The following is an 18117-nucleotide window of genomic DNA, read 5'->3' on the forward strand; positions in this document are numbered from 1 at the left end:
ATGTCCAGCTTTGTCGGATAGAATCGGTTTGGTGGCCCAGTGGTGGGGAGGTATAATGTTACCTGGTCGTACAGCCTCAAATATATAGAACAAGATACACTCGCCGGTCGATGCTATTCTTGTGACGCTCTGCTCCCTCCCCATGTGCCCCTTTGCGTGTGTGCATTTGGCCGTGACCTCATTCTTATGCATGACAATGCGCGAATTCGTGGAACAGCGAAGTGGAGGAGCTCTTGGAATGAACAGATATTCGGCGAATGGACTGGCCTGCCCACTGCCCCGGCGTAAATCTCAGCGGGCACGTGTGAAACGTGTGGGGAGACGCACTGCTCCACGTCCACGTGCACCAACCACCATCCAGCGATTGCCAGCTGCACTGGTGGAGGAACGAAAGTCCCTACCGCCGGAACTCCTTTCCAACCTTGTGGTTAGCAAACGAGCAAGATGCAGAGCTCGCACTGCCGTCCGCCATGATCACACACCATATTAAGGGACATGTCCCGCATTGTCTGATGTTGAGGGGACCATCGTGGATAGCAAAGACTTCAGTGCATTATTGCCTTTCAATAAAAATGTATTTTCTGTTGGTATCACTGCGTATTTTTTTCAGTTACCTTCTGTATTATACTGGAGTAGTTCTTTCTATGTATGAGCCACGTTTCATCGAGCTATGTTACTTGTCGATGACGCATCGTGCCAACATTACACTACTGGCCATTAAAATTGCTACACCAAGAAGCAATGCAGATGATAAACAGGTATTCATTGGACAAATATATTATACTAGAACTGACATGTGATTACATTTTCACGCAATGTAGGTGCATAGATCTTGAGAAATCAGTAACCAGAACAACCACCTCTGGCCGTAATAACGGCCTTGATACGCCTGGGCATTGAGTCAAACAGAGCTTGGATGGCGTGTACAGGTACAGCTTCAACACGATACCACAGTTCATCAAGAGTAGTGACTGGCGTATTGTGACGAGCCAGTTGCTCGGCCACCATTGACCAGACGTTTTCAATTGGTGAGAGATCTGGAGAATGTGCTGGCCAGGGCAGCAGACGCACATTTTCTGTATCCTGAAAGGCCCATACAGGATCTGCAACATGCGGTCGGGCATTATCCTACTGAAATGTAGGGTTTCGCAGGGATCGAATGAAGGGTGGAACCATGGGTCGTAACACATCTGAAATGTAACGTCCACTGTTCAAAGTGCCGTCAATGCGAACAAGACGTGACCGAGACGTGTAACCCTTGGCACCCCATACCATCACGCCGGGTGATATGCCTGTATGGCGATGACGAATACACGCTTCCAATGTGCGTTCAAAGCGATGTCGCCAAACACGGATGCGACCGTCATGATGCTGTAAACAGAAACTGGATTCATTCGAAAATATGACGTTTTGCCATAGGTGCACCCAGGTTCGTCGTTGAGTACACCATCGCAGGCGCTCCTGTCTGTGATGCAGAGTCAAGGGAAACCGCAGCCGTGGTCTCCGAGCTGATAGTCCATGGTGCTACAAACGTCGTCGAACTGTTCGTGCAGATGGTTGTTGTCATGCAAACGTCCCCATCTGTTGACTCAGGGATCGAGACGTGGCTGCACGATCCGTTACAGCCATGCGGATAAGATGCCTGTGATCTCGACTGCTAGTGATACGAGGCCGTTGGAATCCAGCACGGCGTTCCGTATTACCCTCCTGAATCCACCGATTCCATATTCTGCTAACAGTCATTGGATCTCGACCAACGCGAGCAGCAATGTCGCGATACGATAAACCGCAATCGCGATAGGCTACAATCCGACCTTTAGTAAAGTCGGAAACGTGATGGTATACATTTCTCCTTACACGAGGCTTGATGGTTCAAATGGCTCTGAGCACTATGGGACTTAACTTCTGAGGTCATCAGTCCCCTAGAACTTAGAACTAGTTAAACCTAACTAACCTAAGGACATCACACACATCCATGCCCGAGGCAGGATTCGAACCTGCTACCGTAGCGGTCGCGCGGTTCCAGACTGTAGCGCCTAGAACCTTACACGAGGCATCACATCAACGTTTCACCAGGCAATGCCGGTCAACTGCTGTTTGTGTATGAGAAATCGGTTGGAAACTTTCCTCATGTCAGCACGTTGTAGGTGTCGCCACTGGCGCCAACCTTGTGTGAATGTTCTGAAATGCTAATCATTTGCATATCACAGCATGTTCTTCCTGTGGGTTAAATTTCGCGTCTGTAGCACGTCATCTTTGTGGTGTAGCAATTTTAATGGCCAGTAGTGTAGTTACGTCCTTACGTTTTGCACACCGTTCTAACTTCTTTTGTGTTCTAGTGACGTGTAACCAGGGAAGAAACGAAATCAAGAAATGTGTTCGCATTCTGCGAATCTGGATTGACGTCAGCTGTTTGTGAGAAACTAAAATCTGTGCCGGACCGGGATTCGATCCCGGATTTGCTTCTTATCACGAGCGGGCGCCTTAACGACTTCGGCTATCCGAGCACGCTTTCAGTACCGACCCAAGCTTCCATACGTCACGGAGTCCACAGCCCGTACATTCGCACATTTAGTGATTCCCGCACAGGGATGGACAAGGATTTTATCGTCGTTCTGGGCTCTCGGGGCATGGGTACATCTTTGATGGTTACGATGTCTGCATTTGCACATTGCATGTCTGAAGGACATTGAAATGTAAAAATACCGACACTGTACAGATACAAACATTGCAACCATCAAAGTAGAAACGAAATACGACGATCTTTGGCAGGCACGTTCACACAGCTGCAGTTCCACACCCAGTTTAAAGAGAGATCACTGGTCTTGATCCAGGCGTGAAACGCATCCAGCGTGCTAATAACACAGGCCAATGATGGAAAAACTTTTTTGCTGAAAATACTTTATTTTTATGTTTTTTAGGGTGGGAAATCCAAACATGATACTTAAAAAACAGTATCACCCACAATTTCTTCACTTTTTACAGTTAAATTTATTAAATTAAGCGATTTTTTAAAGAATTTAGCAGCTTTTATATAATTAAAATAATTTAAAAAGGAGGTGTAATGAATATAGATGACGTTGGTACACTGCTGAAAAACATTTGCTGGTTAAAAAAGGACGATTCTCTTTTTGTGTTAACAGATGGTGTTTTGTTTACTGTCAACTTAACCTCACTTTCCCGTATCCTGTACATGTGCTCAGTATAATGTCTAATCGTAGTTGTAAAAACTCTGCTGACAGTTTTTGTTATATTTGTGGTGAATGTGTGATTAAAAAACACCAAAGAAACATTATAGACTTTCTGAAAAAGGTTTATCTATCATACTTTGTATCTAAACTTGGTGATCAAGATAAATCATGGGCGCCACATAAAGTATGTTATGTGTGTCTTGAAGATATGAGAAAATGGTCCAAAATCATTCCGATGATTGCTACTTTTGCAGTGTTGATATTACTGGTCATAATTCGAAAAACAAGAAGGTAATAAGCTACCCCAACCTTCCGTTCGCCATCCGACCAGTAAGGCATGGTATAGATTTGCCGGTTCCTGAACCACCAGAGGATTTAAATTCTATTCCAATAGAAGTACTTTCTGATGTACAATGTGATTTAGATGAATAAGATGATGACGAATTCCATTGTAATACAGAAAGTCTAGAGCCCAAGTTGTTTACTCAGACCGAGCTTAGCGATTTGGTTAGGGATCTTGGCTCAACGAAAGAAAAAGCTGAATTGTTTGGCTTTAGATTAGAAGAAAAGAACTTATTGGCAGCTGGAACCATAATATACATGTATAGAAGGAGAGAGTAGCAATTTGCCAAGTTTTTTCAACATGAAGGTGATTTAGTGTACTGCTCAGACATTCCCGGTCTTATGACTGCCTTTGGTATACAAAAAGGAAGACTGGAGGCTATTTATTGATTCATCGAAAACTAGTTTAAAGGCTGTTTTATTACACAATGGTAACACGTATGCATGTATCCCTGTTGGAAATTCTGTACATAAGAAAGAAAACTATGAAAACCTAGAAATGGTGCTGAATGAAATAGGCTATTCTGCTGATGGTTGGATGATATGTGGCGATCTAAAAGTAACATGCATGCTCCTTAGTCAGTAAGGTGGTTTTACCAAATTTCCATGTTTCTTGTGTGAATGGGACAGTAGGGCTAGGGTTCAACACTGGTGCAGAAAGAACTGGCCTGTGAGGGAGTCTTTAAAACCTGGCGAGAAGAACATTCTACGCAAAAAGCTTGTATATCCAAAAAATGTGCTCCTACCGCCTCTACCTATAGAGTTAGGCATAATGAAACAGTTTGCAAAGACTTTGCCTAAAGATGGACAATGTTTTAAGTATCTCTGTCAAAATTTTCCACACTTTTCAGAAGCTAAACTAAAAGAAGGCGTCTTTGTCGGACCTGACATTAGAAAATTGATTTTTGATGTTAACTTTGAATCCACAATGACCTTAAATGAGAAAGAAGCATGGGTATCATTCAAGCAAGTAGTTACAAAGTTCTTAGGACATGAAAAAGGCCCAGAATATATTTCTATTACAGCTACAATGTTAAAGAAGTTCACTTTTCGAACAGTAACCTTCATTACTTCCCAGACAATATGGGAGATGTTAGTGAAGAGCAAGGAGAGCGTTTTCACCAGGACCTTAAAATTATGGAAGAACGCTATCAAGGCCGCTGGAACACCAACATGATGGGGGACTACTGTTGATCACTTCACCGAGAAGTTCAGCAAACGACGCATCGTAGAAAAAGCTACACAAGAAGCTTCACAGAAAAAAGAAAAAGAAAATACAAACCAATTCCAGCTGACAAGTGAAACCTCTATTAACACGTCATTGTTTTAAATAGGTTACTGTAAATACAAACCATGCTTATGTTGTAACAAAGCGTTTCAATTTCCCTGGTTGCCGTATAGAAGAGGATTTTTATGCTATATAATAAAAAGAATATTCCTCGAAAACTATGGGTGATACAAAAAACTAAGGCTAGATTTGGATTCAGCTCATAAAAATCTACGAAGTTCAGCTATCAAAGTAAAAAAAGTTAAAAAAATTTTTTTTTCGTTGACCTGTGTAATTTGTGCGACGTGAGCTCACCTGACGATGTCAGGATGGTGCGTAGACGAAACATTGTGCATGACAAGTAACATCGATCGTCTGATATCCCAAGACTTATCGAGTATTCAGTACGCTGGGAAAACGTATAAAATCTCTTGGGTTCTAGGTCGAATATGTTGGTTCTACGGGTATCGGTTGAGTACATTGGGTAGATCTAGCCTGCTCGGACCCTGTGTCCTCAACCGGTGTACCGACGCGGCGACGGCTCGCAGTGACTACCAGATGGCGCTTTTATTGTTGGAAGCTGGACACCTTCAGAGTTTCTAAGCCCTTCACGGGGCAATTTTCCGGAGCTAATTTCGGAGGCGCAGTGTGGAGCAGGTAGTCACTAGCCTCAGTCTGACTGCCAGACGACAGACAATACACTGCGGATTGTTAAGTTTATACGTACAGCTCGTGACTAAGGCACCACAAAAATTAAAAAAGCGAAAAATGTCCAAAGACAAGGAGAAGTATGTTTGTGAAGCGCACCTCATTCGGTGGCTTGCTGGTTCAAAAAATGGCTCTGAGCACTATGGGACTCAACTGCTGAGGTCATTAGTCCCCTAGAACTTAGAACTAGTTAAACCTAACTAACCTAAGGACATCACAAACACCCATGCCCGAGGCAGGATTCGAACCTGCGACCGTAGCGGTCTTGCGGTTCCAGACTGCAGCGCCTTTAACCGCACGGCCACTTCGGCCGGCGGCTTGCTGGGGAACGGTGCCAACTCCCATATGTGTGCCGAGCTATTTTCGGAACAATGTACTATAACTTGGACTGGGATCAGTATATCTACAAAAGCGCCGCGAAACCTCGCCGTTATGTTTGCGTTTGGGTGCGTCAGAGATAAGACGTGAAGGAAGCGTTATGAAAGTTTCAGACAGTATGTTACCGGAAGGTGTGGCCTTATCGTACAGCGTGACATAAACATTACCAGCGTTAACTGTTTCGCAGAAGCTGTAAGAGACAAAAAGTTACCTGAACACTGGTGCTACAAAGCTAACAGGGCAGCAAAAATTAATAATTCGAGGGACACTGATAACAGCGCGATTCATTCACCGATATGCACAAAGTAATACTGGTAAATATTATTTAAAAAAGCCTTAATTCATCGCCAAGTGCTGATAACACACTGTGCAGTCACATTAATGTGTCCACCTGTCGCCGGCCAGAGTGGCCGAGCGGTTCTAGGCGCTACAGTGTGGAACCGCGCGATCGCTACGGTCGCAGATTCGAATCGTGGCTCGGGCATGGATGTGTGAGATGTCCTTAGGTTAGTTAGGTTTAAGTAGTTCTAAGTTTAGGGGACTGATGACTTCAGATGTTAAGTCCCACAGTGCTCAGAGCCATTTGAACCATTTTTGTCCACCTGTTGAAAGCCTGAATAACTACCTTTTGCAGCAGGGACCGCTGCGAGACGTGTAGAAAGAGTGTCAGTGAGGTTCTGGAAGGTATGGTCAGGGTTGTGGAGCTATGCCCATTCCAGCGCCACGGCCAACTGTGCTAGGCTTCTCGCACGACTCGTACAGCCCGATCGAGGTAGTCCTACAGATTCTCGATTGAATGTAAATCCGTGGAGTTTGGTGACCAGGGGAATAAGGTAAATTCATCGTGGTGGTCTTCGAACAACGTACGCACACAGTGAGCTGCGTGACGCATTCCATTGTCAAAATGGTTCAAATGGCTCTGAGCACTATGGGACTTAACATCTTAGGTCATCAGTCCCGTAGAACTTAGAACTACTTAAACCTGACTAACCTAAAGACATCACACACATCCATGCCAGAGGCAGGATTCGAACATGCGACCGTAGTGGTCGCGCGGTTCCGGACTGAAGCGCCTAGAACCGCACGGCCACCGCGGCCGGCATTCCGTTCTCCTACTGGTAGATGCCATCGGGCGGAGGGAAAACAAAAAACCAAAAACCATGGCGGACATGGTTTCCAGGGATAGATGCATACTTGTTCTGATCGACTGTGCCTTCCAGAATGACAGGATCTCACAGGGAACGCCATGAAAGCATTCCCCAGGCCATAGCGCTCTGTCCTCCGACCTGGATCCTTCCGACGATTGTTGAAGGGTGTTCGCTTTCAAACGTTTCAAGTCGTACACTCAAAAGGCCATCTGTCAGACGAGCATAAAACCTGACTCATCTGAGAAGGCCGCCTCTCGCCACGAAGTGGACGTCCAGGTATGGTATTATCGTACAAATTCCGGCCTTCGTCGCCGGTGAACAACAATCAGCATGGGTACTTGAACATGACGCCTGCTGCGGAAGCCCATACGCAGCAACGTTCGCTGAACGGTTGTTGGTAGCCCCTTGGTTCATCTGGATGGTCAGTAGCTCAAGAATTGCACATCTACTCCTCCCCTTCGGAGATGATTTTTAATCTTTTGTATTTTTTATTAGGCTTGCTATTATGCCTTTTGGATTTATTTGAGTTCGGTGGAAGGGGGGGGGGGGGGGGTGTACATCTCCGCAGCAGTCGTTCACCCCTGTCATCTATGGACTATGATGCACCACAGCTTCCTCGGTACCGGCTCTGGGTAGGGCCATTTAGACGGGCACGGTATACTTTAACCACGGCGGCACCCAACGGTTTACAAACTCAGCCCTTCCGGAAATGATCAGGTCAATGATAATGCTGTTTTGGACATCAGACAAATTGCTCCGTTTCCGCATTGCATCAGCGGCTACACTGTTTTTCCGCCCCCAACCCACCCCCACCCCTCCACTGATAGTCGTGCCACCTGCCGTCTGTGAGTGGTTATTACTCGTTGACATCGAACATAGGCGGTGGTGACATTCATGTGACTGAACTGTGTAAATACTTCTTTATTACGACCGGTTTCATTTCTTCAGACGACTACCAGGTATCATAACAATTTTAATTTTTAAATGAATACACCGCCATTTGATTGTATTGTTGTTTGTTTAATAACAACCAAGGTTTCGGCCTTTTATGCCATTTTCAGGTGATTGAGTTTACGACATTAACATAGAATGAGATTTTCACTCTGCAGCGGAGTGTGCGCTGATATGAAACTTCCTGGCAGATTAAAACTGTGTGCCCGACCGAGACTCGAACTCGGGACCTTTGCCTTTCGCGGGCAAGTGCTCTACTTGCCCGCGAAAGGCAAAGGTCCCGAGTTCGAGTCTCGGTCGGGCACACAGTTTTAATCTGCCAGGAAGTTTCGACATTAACATATATTGCAGAACAACAAGCACTGTATGTTAATGCCATAAATTCAATCACTTGAATGTGGCATAAAAGTCCGAAACCTGGTTCGTAATTAAATAAAGAACAATACAGTCAAATGGCAGTGCGTTCGTTTAAAAGTTATTGTATGACTGCCGCTCAGTAAGACTGAAAACTGTTATAAGAATTTTAAATCAGCTTACTCGGCGATATAAAACCTATTGTCAATGTAATATACTTGCATTTCACTGCTTGACAACTAATGGACGCCATTGGTTTTCTATCGCAATGTAAGCAGTTTTAAATATCTTATGAAACATGATAATACTCTGAGGGCTGAAGCTGCTCCTAACAAAGAAGTATTCATTATCAGCTCTTGGTGGTGAACAATAAGGTCTTTTTAAAAATTTTATAGCTGCGGGACACCATCTTCAAATACACTCCTGGAAATTGAAATAAGAACACCGTGAATTCATTGTCCCAGGAAGGGGAAACTTTATTGACACATTCCTGGGGTCAGATACATCACATGATCACACTGACAGAACCACAGGCACATAGACACAGGCAACAGAGCATGCACAATGTCGGCACTAGTACAGTGTATATCCACCTTTCGCAGCAATGCAGGCTGCTATTCTCCCATGGAGACGATCGTAGAGATGCTGGATGTAGTCCTGTGGAACGGCTTGCCATGCCATTTCCACCTGGCGCCTCAGTTGGACCAGCGTTCGTGCTGGACGTGCAGACCGCGTGAGACGACGCTTCATCCAGTCCCAAACATGCTCAATGGTGGACAGATCCGGAGATCTTGCTGGCCAGGGTAGTTGACTTACACCTTATAGAGCACGTTGGGTGGCACGGGATACATGCGGACGTGCATTGTCCTGTTGGAACAGCAAGTTCCCTTGCCGGTCTAGGAATGGTAGAACGGTGGGTTCGATGACGGTTTGGATGTACCGTGCACTATTCAGTGTCCCCTCGACGATCACCAGTGGTGTACGGCCGTGTAGGAGATCGCTCCCCACACCATGATGCCGGGTGTTGGCCCTGTGTGCCTCGGTCGTATGCAGTCCTGATTGTGGCGCTCACCTGCACGGCGCCAAACACGCATACGACCATCATTGGCACCAAGGCAGAAGCGACTCTCATCGCTGAAGACGACACGTCTCCATTCGTCCCTCCATTCACGCCTGTCGCGACACCACTGGAGGCGGGCTGCACGATGTTGGGGCGTGAGCGGAAGACGGCCTAACGGTGTGCGGGACCGTAGCCCAGCTTCATGGAGACGGTTGCGAATGGTCCTCGCCGATACCCCAGGAGCAACAGTGTCCCTAGTTTGCTGGGAAGTGGCGGTGCGGTCCCCTACGGCACTGCGTAGGATCCTACGGTCTTGGCGTGCATCCGTGCGTCGCTGCGGTCCGGTCCCAGGTCGACGGGCACGTGCACCTTCCGCCGACCACTGGCAACAACATCGATGTACTGTGGAGACCTCACGCCCCACGTGTTGAGCAATTCGGCGGTACGTCCACCCGGCCTCCCGCATGCCCACTATACGCCCTCGCTCAAAGTCCGTCAACTGCACATACGGTTCACGTCCACGCTGTCGCGGCATGCTACCAGTGTTAAAGACTGCGATGGAGCTCCGTATGCCACGGCAAACTGGCTGACACTGACGGCGGCGGTGCACAAATGCTGCGCAGCTAGCGCCATTCGACGGCCAACACCGCGGTTCCTGGTGTGTCCGCTGTGCCGTGCGTGTGATCATTGCTTGTACAGCCCTCTCGCAGTGTCCGGAGCAAGTATGGTGGGTCTGACACACCGGTGTCAATGTGTTCTTTTTTCCATTTCCAGGAGTGTATGTGCCAGTAGCACTCGCACACCGAGGGCGCCATAAAGATTTAATTATGCATATAGCTAGTTAAACCCCCTTCCCCCCAGAAGTTGAGAATTTTGACGATTTTTGCTATCGGTATCAAAATATGTGACATTAATGGTCGTATCTTCTGACTGCTTTGCTGTAGGAGCTTACATTTTTTACACCACCAAAGGAACGTAGACTTTAGAACGTGACATAAATTTCAAATTGATACTTTTACCCGTTAGTGATAAAAGGAGTTCTTAGCAGTTGGACATACAGACATACGAACAAGAGTGACGCTATAAGGGCACCGGTTTTATCGATTGAGGTATGCAACCATAATAACTAAGTCTGGGTTTCAACGACGAACGTTGAGGGACGTAATGTGACATACTCACAGAACCACTTCGCGCTCCCCCCTTCTTTAACCCCCCCCCCCCTCACCACTCCCCCGCGGAAGAAAGACGAAAAACAAAAAGGCCAGCGAGGAAAAAATGGTTCAGATGACTCTAAGCACTATGGCCCTTAACATCTGAGGTCATCAGTCTCCTAGACTTAGAACTACTTAAACCTAACACCCATGTCCGAGGCAGGATTCGGAACTGCGACCGTAGCAGCAGCGCAGTTCCGGACTGAAGCGCCTAGAACCGCTCGGCCACAGCGGCAGGCAACGAGAAATAGAAAGAGTGTGTATGCGTGTGTTGTGTAGCGTCTTTGACTACTTATCAAATGTCCTGGGTTCGAACCTAGCTATTACTTAAATTTTGAGTAAAAATCATCAGCAATGACGACCGAAGACTGCCAACGACCTTGCCAAAGAGGGCGGAGCAGTAGGCAGAGCTCCAGGGCTCGTATGAAGAGGAACATATGGAAACTACTGAAAAGAAGAAGCTACAGGAGCGTAGCACTTGTGCTAAGACATCAACTTCGATGATACTAGAGGGAGCTGCAGAGTGTAAAACCTGTAGAGGAAGACTGATATCAGAATACATCCAACACATAACTGAGGATGTAGGGTGCAAGTTCTACTCTGAGATGAAGAGGTTGGCCCAGAAGCGGAATTCGTAGCGGGCCGCATCAGAACAATCATAAACCAGCAGCTTCGCACATTAAAGTGGCAACTGTACGTGAAAAAGTTACTGGTATGTTAGCAGTTACTTTTAATACCGAAGAAAACGTGCATTTTGAATTATTCTATTACTATTGTCTTTTACTTGGCAGAATGGAAAGAAAAAGAAACAGTGATGAAGTGCAAATACTCAGCATATAGATAAAGAGGACCAATGCTACGGCTACAAGTGTTAAAAGAGGTATCAGTAATTGTTTATCAGCTGATGCGAAAGTCGTTCTTAATAGTGCTTCACAGCTGACAAGTAATGAATGAAAATCATAATCTACAGACACACCGACAGCTGCTAGGTGAAGTGCTCTTATTTTACAACCAGTTTCGGGCTTTCATGCCATTTTCGGGCACAAAAACGGCAGCACAATGTACACTTGTTCCCATTATTATTTCTAGAAATGTTTATAGAGACAGTCCGTGTCAACAAAATTCTTAAATTCCCTTTTTACGGGATGATGCAGACCACCCGAAATAAACTGGAATTTGATGTGGAGTGATTTAAGGGAGAAAATGTACTAGGTACGAAATCGTCCTCTCCTCTTTCGCAGAGTGAAATTTCCTTCTTCGCAAATCTGAAAATCCGCATAAGGTTTCCAGCATAAAAGGATTCACATGGAAAGTGCAAGCAACATTTGGTGGAAAAATGCGTAATCTTTGTAACACCGTCACTATCGCCTATTTCAAAACAAATAGAACGTACGTACAGGTTAGTAAGCCAACAAAGGTTTATAGACGATAGTAGTACAGCCGCTGTGAATGGATACTATCATATAAACAAAGGCTCTCCGCGTAGTTTCCGAAATGTATACAGGGAAATAATTCTTTCCTTGAAATGATACATAATACAGAATGTGTTTCCGTGTGCACTGGCTACTTGTGAGACAAATTCAATCACGGCGTGTCGCACAAGAAATGAATGCCAAAGTCTGGAGGTGGGTTTAGATGTGAAACTAGTTACGGATAAGGAATGCCCATTCAACGAAATTTTCCCTGGAGCACTGCTTTGTTTCTGGTTGTAATTCTCAACAGTTGCGAAGTTTCAGCCTATCAAGATTATAATTACGATCAGTAGCTCCGTTACGAGTTGATTATACTCTGTCAATCACCGATGATGCTTGAACAACTTATTTTGGGACAACATTGGTCACTCCCTAGCCTATCCCATTTGTGTACGGATCAGTTCATGAGATATACAATGAAGATAGTACAACTGTTGCACAGACGTCCCTGAATATGAGCCCCATAAATTTCACAAGCAGGGTTTGACCAGAACAACGTCCCTCTTCCAGTAATTCCGAGTTATATTCGCTGTGGATCTCCGATACTCGTTCCTATGGGCTACCCCAACCTGCCACGGTCCTGCACGTCTCTGAATTCTCTAGACGTAATGCCTGAAAACACTGCAGCAACACTCCAGGACCATACGAGTGTGTATTAAGCAGTATTCTTAACAGGTGCACTTCTCAATATCACTACTATCCCCAACGAATCTTGAGATGTCCTCTTGCCTCCCCTACTACAGATATATATTATATTTCGTAACGGTTTGTAGTATCAGCGCTAGATTTGTAAACTAGATGACAGGCTACAAAATGTTATTACTAATTATGTAATCAGAAACTATAGGGTTCCCTCTCTAGCTTACCGAGCTTACCGACATTACTTTGCATTTACCTTCGTTAAAAGATAAAGACGGATTTTATACGTACTTCTTCGTTCCGTACGTACTAATCGTTGCGGCGCTGTTAGGTAGGTTTCAGATCTATTGTTCTATTTTCTTTTTATTATTATTTAAAATGAAATTCCTCCAGCTGTATTTAAGATTTCATATTTATTTGGCTACTAGTTTCGACGTTGCGTCAACGTCATCTTCAGGCCTGTGCACTTTGATGATATCAATTGTGCGAGGCTGAGTACTAGAAGTCCGCGGTAAGACCAATACGTGCTCCACGTGGATGGCGGGCAGTTAACTAGTGTGAAGTTTAAACCAGTGGATTAAAGAAGCCACACACAATTGATATCATCAAATTGTACGGGCCTGCAGATGACGTAGACGCAACGTCGAAACTAGTAACCAAATAAATATGAAATCTTAAATACAGCTGGAAGAGTTTCATTTTCAAAAAAAAAAAAAAATACTTATACGAGCTGATGTCCCACCATCATCCAATTTAAATATGGATGTACGAACTGTTCTATTTTCAGTGCCCGCTGTTGGCGAGCTTTGATGTACTTCGAGAACTAAATAATTTGTGATTATACAGGATTCATAGGACTCCAGTCAGCATACTTTCTGTTACGTTCAGGAGGTGGGCCTTCTTTCTGACCGAAATCGCTTGTGTCACTAAAAGTTCAAGCTCAGTTGTACAATTATAAATCATGCAGTTCTTGACGTGTTTTGTCCACGATTAATCATTAAATTCTTGACGTGTTCTCTCCACAATTATTCGTGAAGTTCTTGACGTGTTTTGTTCACGATTAACATCTTACATATTGGTGTTCCGTAACTATAAAAATTCACTCCAATGCTACCGTAGCTGAACTCAGCAAATCAAGAGGGAATACTTGGTAAATCGTTCCAAATTTCTTCATAATTTTCTAAAAAGCACGCCTTCCTATGGACAACTCCATAGTTAGCCAACAATTTGAGAGTGCTGCCGATCCAGTCTAGCAATTTATTCATAAATTTGGAAACAGCAAGATTCGATTTCACATTATCAATGTTTATTTTGTTGCTTCTGAACATTCGCCAACCACAATGGCTCAGCTGAGATCTACGAGTCAAACATTATTTAAGTGAATCGCATATTTGAGACCATGTCCGTATGTTCCAGTTTTCCTTTTACGCGCTAAGAGAGCGCTCTTGGATTAGAAGAAGTTCATTGCGACGAAGTGGATAACAGGTGGGCGCACTGTGGATTCGTCCGGCACCTCCTGGCTGGGTAGTGTTTCATCAGCGTCGCTCGTAGCGCTGATGAACGCATTTTGAATAACTGCCGGTGAACTACGTTCGTGATGCAGATACTTCTATATTTAGCTGATGCCAACAGACCGCTTGTAGCCTCTCGAGCGAAAATCCATCACTGAGGGAGAGTATGTGTGTGCCTATATTGCAGTCCATTTTCTCATTACATGAAGTGTGACGCAAAAGAGAACTGGCAGGGGCCAATGTTTTTCAGAATGCTGTTTACAGTGCTGATTTCGAAATACTTTATTAGATTTCGAGTGGCGACTGCTTTGCGCTGTCTCTCGCTCACATTTATTCGTCATTCTCGTACACAATCGTCAACTGTAGCTGAATTAGCTGTCAAGAATAAAGCTTCCCTTCTCATCCACCTGCCTTCTTTCATCAGCCCATCCGAAATGGCTGAACACCAATAAAGGAAAAGCCTCACTGTTTCATACGTAGTAGGGGCCCCCCGGAGTTAGGAAACGAGAGTCGGCGCTTCTCTGCAATGACAACGAGAGCCTAGGTCAAGTGCTAGTTGTCTCCCAGATCGTATCTCTGACTATTCCAAGAGCGTTGTCCGTACATGCGCGAAACTAACGTGTTCCTGTCGATGGCAGAGCAGTAATTTAGTTTTTCGTGTCTGTGTCTCAAAAGATTGTGGAAAGTTTCGGACAAAATTTGACCTGCCATGTAAAGATGCGTACACGTGACGAAACCCGTGTCATAATCCAAGAACTCGTTAGGATTTCATACTGCTGTATCTGCTTTTGAACAGAAGGTAGTTATTTCGGGAATACATTGTGTAGTTACCAATTAACTAATGCAGTCTAACAACTCTGGTTGATTCTCTGCTGGTTATTAAAATATATGAGTTAGCTAATGTATCATATGCCACCGCTTTTTGCAGCCATTTCCCCAAAGAAAAGACTTAAGGGAAAGGTTTTTCGTGTCCAGGACTTCTTAAACTAGATTTTTTCCGCATTATTGTATTACTGACAACAAATTTATAAAGGCAGGTAAATGACATATCCAAAACGAAGACCGGCAGCTGTGATAGTGTTGTCGGCGAACTACAGAAATTTTTTAACATTATGAGATACGCCCAGAATTGGGAAACCGTCTACAAAGCATTTAAGTGATTTTCCTCACTATTACTGACAACGTGAGTCTCATTGGCTCTAGTGGCTGTTAACAACTGTTGCCAGAACGACTTATCGCCTATAGAAAATGTCTGCGTATGGGCAAAAGAATGACACGAAGCAGGAAAGAAACCAGACTGGTATTTTGCGGTAATATTTAATTAGATTTCCTTAATCAGCTGTGATAAATCCTCCGTAGTATACAAGTCGCGAAAATGCGCGACAGTTTTCGTACGCAAAAGACGGTGCTGTCTCCTGTCTCTGAACTATTCGCAACATGACAGAGGTTATCTCTTCTAGTCATGTGCCTCCAACACTTTTCGTTGTGGCCTCAACAGCATATATAGGCAACCGGGCTAAGAAAGAGTAAGAAACATATGAAATTACTTTTACTTATCTGGAAACGGTTACGAGGTATTTTATTTAAAATACAGTCAAAATCTGCAACGGTTCCATGTTAATCGAGTCATCTTGAGTCGTATGATTTGTAAATGATACTGTCCATATGTTCAACAGCCGTTATTCGATTGACAGCTATACGTGCAATACTGGTCGCTAGAAAGGATATATTCTTCTTTATATGTATGAATGAACCTTCCAGCTTATTAACAGTGTTGTATAAAATATTTTGTAAACATATGTAACGCATAAAACACGAAGATCCACTCGGCGGTGAAGACGGTCGAAATTATGCAGAGACGAGTCATTGGGCTAGTACAATGCCCGTGAAAGGCTGATAACAGATTTTCAGACTTGATTACGCACAAAATTGTTTTGTTCATTTGTCAAAAAAATGTCTCACTCATAAATTCCTTGAATGTAAGTCTTTTACATTAGAAGAAACAGCTGCTGTTGCAACACAGATATCTGAAAGAACTTTTCCAGTTTCACGACACTATTTGGAGTGTTTTACTTGCATCATCAGGTGAACACAGGCGTAAATGACTTTATACGCTCAGTTTTATAGGCAGCATGTGGGAATGCAAGGAGGAAAGCAATCGTTACACTATGTGAAGTCGAAAATTTGAACCCATGTGATGAATTCTCGTAAACAAAGTTCACTTTCTTACCGGCATCTCACTGGAATACCCCAAAGAACACCTTTTTCAATAAAATATCTCCAAAAACCTCTCATTTTGACCTCGACGGTTTAAGCCTGTCCGGTTACGAACGGACGAGAAACATATGGTACACGTACAACATTAAGAGTAGTTACTTCGTTAAGAGGATAGGAAGATACCATTCAAATATAGGTAATTAGGTAAGAGTAACGGTTGCGAAAGGTGTTTCAGAAGGGTTTGGGCTGACAGTTCCTTCCATTTGACAAACAGATTTTAACAACAGATATTTAGAATATGAAGATTTTAATTTATATGTAACTGCAAATGTTAAGATCAGCTGAATTGTATGAATATGTTTAAATAGACTTTTTTTCATTTCCATTACGATGTACGAAGCTTCCACTACCGCTGTCGGGTGCTTTCAGTTGTAAATGCTTTTCTGTGAGCAATCGAGGACACTGTCCAGAATGGAAAACTAAGACAAAATTATTTTATTGTTTAAAAATGGAAAGTTACAACAGTACACTATAATTGAACCCATATGATGAACTTTCGTCAAAAGAAGGTCGCCTTCTTGTCGACATCACAGTGGAGTATGCCAGAAAACATCACTTTTCATAAGATGCCTCCAAGGTTCTTTCAAAGTGAGTTGGACGTTGTGAACCTGTCCGATTACGAAGGGACGAGAAACATATGGTACAAGTAGAACACTGAGAGTAGCTACTCGGTTAAAAGGGTTGGGAGAAATCATTCAGAAGTAAGTCATAACGTTCGTATTAAGGCGTTTCAGGCACGGTTCTTCTTAGAATATAGAAATTTTGTTCTGTATTAGCATGTTTAACCAGTCAATTTCTTTCTTTTTTTCAGTTTCCACTACGAGTTAATGAGTATCTACCACCATTGTTAGGTGGATTCAGTATTGTAGACAGTGTTGTTGTGAACTGTTTTGTGAGCAGCCTGTGACATTCTCCGGAGTGGAAAGCGAACACAATATCATTATAATATGTGATTAACATTTATCGAATGATAAATAATATTTTGAAACACATCGTGGACGTGCAAAATTGAGAGAAGCTGCAATGACTACCACGCAGGTGAGTGCCCAGAAGACAGGGAGAGAGGAAGGAGACAGCGTCGTGGACTTACGGGAGGAGACGCGCGCCCTCCAGGGGCACGGACAGCGTCGCAGCAGGAAGGCGCGCGCGGCCTGCATCACAGCTCGTCACCTGCTCCCGCTACACAGTCGTCAGCCCGTCGCGACCGGCTCCATGCCGCGCACTGCGCAGCGCGCCTCCTGCCTACTTGTTGGAGCCGCTGCCCGCGGCCTCCGCGCATGCGCACCTGGCGCGCACCGCATGACGTCACGAGGTATCGAGCGTGCCCCGCGGCCCGGCCGGTGAGCACCAATACGCGTGCGTCCCGACTGACAGCGGCGCCCAACACCTAGCGGGGGTGGGGCGGACCAAATTGCTTTCACTTCGTATTACCTCCGAAGCTCGGGCACCGTTGTTAGGACGTCGCTGACTCAAGTTTGGAGGGTCACCTCGATTATTCCGGCAGACTAGTAAACACCATTTCAGTGTTTAGTGCTTTCAACAAATGTTTAATGACTTCACTCGACAAACGGGGACATCGGAAAATCCCTCTGTATGAAAGGAAATGAC

General features: G+C 44.5%; 1 protein-coding gene across 1 annotated transcript in view; it reads right to left on the minus strand.

The window, feature by feature from the left end:
- The window catches only part of LOC126252907 (probable phospholipid-transporting ATPase IA), a 631593-nt gene extending 613870 nt beyond the window's left edge, over window positions 1-17723 (minus strand). Inside the window, exon 1 of the mRNA XM_049953883.1 lies at window positions 17600-17723. Within this exon, the coding sequence (XP_049809840.1) occupies window positions 17600-17666 (67 nt within the window). The 5' untranslated portion in view covers window positions 17667-17723. The remainder of the gene's footprint in view (window positions 1-17599) is intronic.
- Between the last annotated feature and the right edge of the window lie 394 nt (window positions 17724-18117).

This window comes from Schistocerca nitens, chromosome 4 (assembly GCF_023898315.1).
Source record: "Schistocerca nitens isolate TAMUIC-IGC-003100 chromosome 4, iqSchNite1.1, whole genome shotgun sequence".
NCBI lineage: Eukaryota > Metazoa > Arthropoda > Insecta > Orthoptera > Acrididae > Schistocerca > Schistocerca nitens.